This window comes from Lygodium microphyllum, chromosome 11 (assembly GCF_053477565.2).
Source record: "Lygodium microphyllum isolate KBCC chromosome 11, Lygodium_microphyllum_v1.1.10, whole genome shotgun sequence".
NCBI lineage: Eukaryota > Viridiplantae > Streptophyta > Polypodiopsida > Schizaeales > Lygodiaceae > Lygodium > Lygodium microphyllum.
Window position 1 is genome coordinate 77,722,420 of NC_141145.1, and position 6,000 is coordinate 77,728,419.

At 43.6% G+C, this 6,000-nt stretch overlaps 1 protein-coding gene across 3 annotated transcripts in view; it reads left to right on the forward strand.

The window, feature by feature from the left end:
* LOC148028990 (IQ domain-containing protein IQM1-like) overlaps positions 1-5,559 on the forward strand; it is a 46,090-nt gene extending 40,531 nt beyond the window's left edge. The window contains exons 9-10 of one of the 3 annotated variants that reach the window (XM_087687782.1): positions 4,035-4,136; positions 4,628-5,557. In XM_087687782.1, coding sequence (XP_087543908.1) covers positions 4,035-4,136; positions 4,628-4,891 — 366 coding nt within the window. In that variant the 3' untranslated portion in view covers positions 4,892-5,557. Of the gene's footprint in view, positions 1-4,034; positions 4,137-4,627 lie in introns of all 3 variants that reach the window. The other 2 variants (XM_087687781.1, XM_087687780.1) reach the window with 2 other exon arrangements.
* Positions 5,560-6,000: the final 441 nt, after the last annotated feature.

The following is a 6,000-nucleotide window of genomic DNA, read 5'->3' on the forward strand; positions in this document are numbered from 1 at the left end:
AACTATGAATGGAACGGTGCGCATCCCATGTCTCCAGCCCAGGTAGGACTAGACAAACCTGTATGTTAGCCTTGAACTGAAAACAAAGTCTGCAAAAGAGAGTAAGATTTGCAACCACAAAGGTTAGTAGTGAGATGCTCTAAAAATAAAAACAAATCTGAATTGAAGAAAAAACTGAATGAATAAGTGCAATAATGCAAATGTATATGTGTGTGTAAATGTAGTGGAAGACTTGAAAATGAAAGGCCAAGTATGGAGCCACCATTGGATACGTCAAGATGGGGAAGAAGGCCTAGAAGGTGTTGTGGAGTTCCTTGGAATGGATGCGTAAGGGGCAATAGGATCCGTGCTAGTAGACCAATCAGTCAACCCCTCTAGAGTAGAGTAGAATGGCCGTTGAGGTTGTCCGTGTGCCATATGTCCAGCAACCGTAGGGATTGAAGGAGCAGATGGGGCAGCAGGGGGAGGTGTAGCCCTACTAGACTGTGTAGTCATAGTAGTTTGTTGGGGTTTTCTAGGAGGAAGACCTTGGGCCTTGGTACGTTACTCCTCGTCCACATGGCCCGACCTTTGGCACTGAATGAAAAACATATTTTTCTTAGGAATTTGCTACCAAAGGGTTCGAGGTTCTTTGTTTTCATTGGAGGAAGTGGCGTTTCCCTTGTTTTGGCTTGCCTTTTCATCTTGCGAGTTCTTGCCATTGTTGGCTTTCTTTCCCGAAGAAGAGGCAACCAACTTGCGCCCTTGTGATAGATGTAAGTGGAGGACTTCTTGTGGACTTGATCATGCAGCCTTGCGCAGTGCAAAAACTGACACTCAAACTTGTAGAAGGTCGGCAATCTAGGCAGTGAGAAAATGTGTTGGATAAAATGGAAGTATTTGTTAGACAACTTGTTCAAGAAGAACGTGACCTGATCGTCATTTGACTTTGGAGAGCTGGTAGTGGCAAACTTGGCTAGTAACCTCTAATATTCGGCCAACTTGACTTTCATATCATCCCCTTCCTTAATGGAAAATTCTTGAAGCTAAAAGTTGCATCAACTCGACATTGGTTGTGGCATTGCAAGCTCTCCTTAGACGGATGTAATTAGGATGGGCTAGGTGAGGATCAGACATAGGCTCAAGACCAACAACAAGGTTCCAAAGACCGTGAGACTCAAGCACTTGTTGCATATAGTTCAACCAAGTAGTGAAATTCGACCTGTTGAAACGAGTCTTATCCGTGAAGGCATTCTTGGTTGAGGCAATAGGAGGGGTAGTGTTTGGATAATGTGGATAGGGTGGGTATTGTCATGGAAAGGAGTACACGTGGGAATGGGCCCCACAGTGCCCACCCGGCATTTGAGAAGTGTGCACGGTGGAATCAAATGTGTGCATGGGATGACTAGGCATGTGCATTGTCATCGCATGAGGACCCCCTGGTGGGGCGATAGAGATAGGTGGAGTAGAGGGTGGAAATCCTTGGGTAGGAGTGACTCAGTGAAAGTGTGACGATACACCATAAGCAGAGGAAGGAAATCCCTGCATCTGGGAGGTCATGGGATGTGTGTAGTTGGGGGTAGTGAGAGGGATGCTTATTACAGCCATCCCAATAGGAAAAGAGATGCCTACATAAGGAAAGCTAGAGGGAATTGTGTTAGAGGGTGGCATTCCTTGTAATGAAGTCCCGTAGTGCGGAATGGCTTGTGGAAAAGGGTAGGTGAGTGTCAAGAGGTGGAATGCCCCCTAACGAGGCACCATGATGTGAATATGGAATAGAGAATGAGGATGTGCTAGGAGTGGAGATAGAAGGCCCAACTCCTAATGTGGTAGAGGTGGATGTGGAATGTAAGCCGAGGTTTTGAAATGAGGGTGATATGACTTCAAGAGAAGAGGGTGGGATGGGAGGGAGAGAAGAGTAATTGACTTGCTCAAATGAACCAGAAGATGTAGGTATACGTGATGATGAATGTTTGCTTCTTGAGCCCCCTCTATTAAGATTTACATGCATTTGACCATTGAGATCTTGCACAACAAAGGCAAAGGGTTTTGATTCAAATGACTCAAAAGGGTTGTATGAACTTGACAGAGGGCTTGGCCAAGATGATGAAGATGGATCATCAGTCGTCCCAAATGTTGTATTGCCTCCATGATCAGAAAGGTGGCTAGCCTCACCAACTGGTCTAGAAGGAGTAGCAAATTTGGAAGAAGGGATGTCTCCAGGTTCATATTTGTTGCATAAGTACTTCTCAAATTCCTCCTCTGTGAAGTTAATGAAATCTGGAATGTCTAGCATGGGTGTAAACATAGAGAGGGATGGTGAGGGTGAATATGGAGTGTCGTCTTCCTTGCTGAGTCCATAATACCTCCTCAAGGTCTCTAGCGATGGAGAAGCCTGATAAGACATCATGGGGTCACGAGAAGAAGGTGCTTGTGACATTATGATTTGGTTACGAGTCGTATTGTGTGCCTTGTGCAAAGACTAGCACTCCACTATATCCACAGGATACTCTTTATAAGAGCACCATCTCTGATATCATGTGAAGAAGAGTGTGGAGGCACTGCTAGGGTTTGCACTAAGGAAACACAGAGAGTATGACCACGACAAAAGCACAATGAGGCAAACATAGACACAGATAGCAAAACTCAAACCCTAAATGCAAATCTTGAAACTCAAACACAAACAGAAGAAGGGATAGAAAGAACACAAATCTAAAGTGAATGGAAGCTGTAAATGAATGTAAGAGTATACAGTGTGCCCAAGGGTGGAGCAGTGTGTCAGAGAGTGATATGCACCGCAGATGGATCCCAAGTGCTATGACCACCAGTTCGAGTGTTAAGAGTGAGAGAAACACCAAACGCTGATCACCAGAGAGTGAGGAGATTGAGAGATTGCAGAGGATGATGCCTGATGATGTGGGTGAAGCAACAAAATGCAACAGTAGAACGCCGTAGTAGAATGAGGTGATGGCAGCTGTCACGAAGGTTGGACAGCCACGTGTATGTGGACTGATGGTTGAAATCTGCACTTAAGGGTGAGAAACCTGCACAGACGGGATTAAGGCTGAATGGGGGCAGCTTGTCTATTTATAGATGAGGATGGACCTTGCCAAATTAGGGTTTCACTGAACTCTCTTGAACCACTCCCTATTTTAGGGTTTTTACTAAATTAAGCTCGTTTTGGGGTTGTTTAAGTGGCTAATCAGCATAGAAATTTCTTAGCTCAACATGTGTGAGCTGCATGATTCAGCTCCGATACCAAGTGTTACGAATCTAGCCCTTGGGACTTGTCTTTCACCCCCTTGGGGTCTTGGCACCACGGGTCTCGGGTCCTTCTCAAGTTCTCCTCCCAACGGGCGAGGAGCAAAATCCTTGGCACAAGGAGAAAAAGGCGTGCTCTCGCGGGCGAGGAGGTAGGGAACCCCCGCTTGGGATTTTCACCCCCTTACCTCTCACCCCAAACTAAATGAGAGCCCAACCCCCTCTCGGTTCACTCGAATCGCTCACCAACCCTTTCACTAGCTATATGCACTTTGATGGGGAAGCGCGAGGCCGCTACGACCATGCCCAAGCGTGATACGGGATTCACCCCACAGCGCACCTTGGAGAGCCTAGTCCCCGCAAAATTCAGCTCCCAGCCTTGGCCCAACCACTTTCACTGATTAATTACTCTTAAACTTAGCATTTGTTCTACCACTACATAAAATCTCTCTCTCCAGAGATTCTGTTGTTTTTGTGGAGTTTAATTAGGGCCAATTCATAGTAATTTCACATTAATTAAGGTCTTATAATTTGACATGCTCGGAAACTGAAACATGTGGTTGTGTGCATGCATGGTGCACATGTGCATGCACTGTGCATAAGCATACATGATCATTTGATGGGATTATAACTCTTCCTGCTGTGATTGGGAACCATTGCTTCAAGATTTAAATCACTTTGTTTTTTGCTCCCTTCTTTTGGGGGCCTCTACATAAGTGAATCTGGCTGGTTACTGCAAATATTCTTTTTATAGGAAAGCAATGACCGAGTCACTATTGATTTTATTTGTGCAGCTGATGGAAGCACACAGTGGGCATTATCATCCAACTCAGGAGAATTTCAGTGATCTTGTGAGGGTTCTGGAGGAACTGGGGGCTGACCTCAGAACTGCTAAGGTATGTATGTGAGTCTCAGTCAATTTTGCTCTGTGAATCGTGATCCCCTGATAGGTCCCTAGTGTGTTACGATTGAAGTTTTTCAGCCTGTTTTGACTGAAGTTTTTCTTGGTGGATCCTTTTCTTTGTGGGTTTTAGCATTATCATATCCAGTGCATGGGAAACACACTTTTTAGTTTTCTGTAGAGTAGATGCAATACCTGTACATGGCTCTACTTCTTCAGCTTATGTCTTTTCATTTGATGATTTTTTTTGGGGACTCTGCAAAACTGGTTGTGCATGAAGGGCATGCCTCTTCTGATGCCATTTTAAAACCTTCTATAAGTTCATTCAGCAGAAGAGTGCATACAAGGAGCCCGCGTTTTAAAATCATTGCCAATCATTCAGAAGAGCAAGTACAAGGGATATACAGTTTAATACCATTGCCCATTATGTGGCATGATGTTACATTACTCAAGTTCATTTAACCATCCTATGTTCTGATATTTTAGGTGCAGTCGGTGTCCGATGACATGCTTCTGGAAGTGCCAAGTGCTCGTGCTGGTGACTTTGAGGAACTTGTCCAAACTGAGTACATTGAGAAAGAAGTTATCCAAACGGAGTGCATAGACAAAGAACAGATTATGTTACCTGCTGTCACAGAGACTGCTGAAACGGAGATCCAATCTTCAGAAAGCATTCTGAAAGGGAGTACAGAAGATGCGCAAAATCCACTCTTGAGCATTCATGCATCCCAACTCTTAAAGCTTTGGTAAAACTGGTTCTGACGATGTCCAATTACAGCTGAAGACAAAGACACTCTGGACGGTGGACCAAGAAACACCTTCTGACCATCTGGGACAGGCTGTGCCTGGACTTGCAGAAGAGGTGGCTAGGGATGTCCTAGTTCAATAAGCGAGAGTCTAAATCCATGCCATCTGGACATGCCCGTTGCATTCAAGGCGCATCTCAATATTCCGAGGGATGCATATTCCCTGTGGACTTTGTTAATAAGAGGGGGTTCCCGAATCAGTGCTGATTCATTGTGTGTACCCTATGATATTCCCAGCAAGAATCTTGCTGATTTGAAGTAGTTTATGGGATGTTGGTGTAGGAAAGGGCAAGCATCAAATTCTTTGCGATTCACTTGGATCAGTATAGCCTTAAAATGTAAGTGTAGTTCAAGGTCGCTCTTGATTGAGAAAATCAAGAAGAATGGTGACCATCAGCTGCTTGTATCTCGCATACTCATTCTCTGAGGAGATTAGATTTGGGAGGCTCCTCTCTTATCGTCCATCCTTATTATCCTCATTGTTCTCTTTGGTCCTGTCAGCATTGTCTTGATCATCCAATCCTATTCATTGTTATTATGTTAATAAAACTACAGAGTTGTATAGTATTGTGATGTTTCAGAAAATAGAGACTGGTGTTCACTACTGTAAATTCAGTGTTAATGTTTTTATCATTATTTTGTTATCTTGTTTTATTTACTGACTTCTGAGTGTGCCTCAGTTTCAAAGCTTGGTATCTTCTTTGAAATGTATAAATCACTATGGGGAGGTTTCTTTTCTCATCCCAATCATGTCCTCCTTATGAAAAATCCAATCGTTTCTTAGTTTTGATGAGTTGTGCACGGTGCATCTACCAACGCAGTGTGAAACCTATATGCTTGTGCACTTAAGCAAATTGTGCACTGTATATAGTAGATAATGAGCATACGTGTGCACACTTTCAAGGACACTTTAGATGTCTTAACAGTTTTTATAATATACTTTTATGTTTATAAATGCCAAGATCCATTGTCACCTATAACATTGTTGAAGTCCAATGTATATGTGTCTTGACTAAAATGACATTAAATCATAGACTTTCATATCATCACATC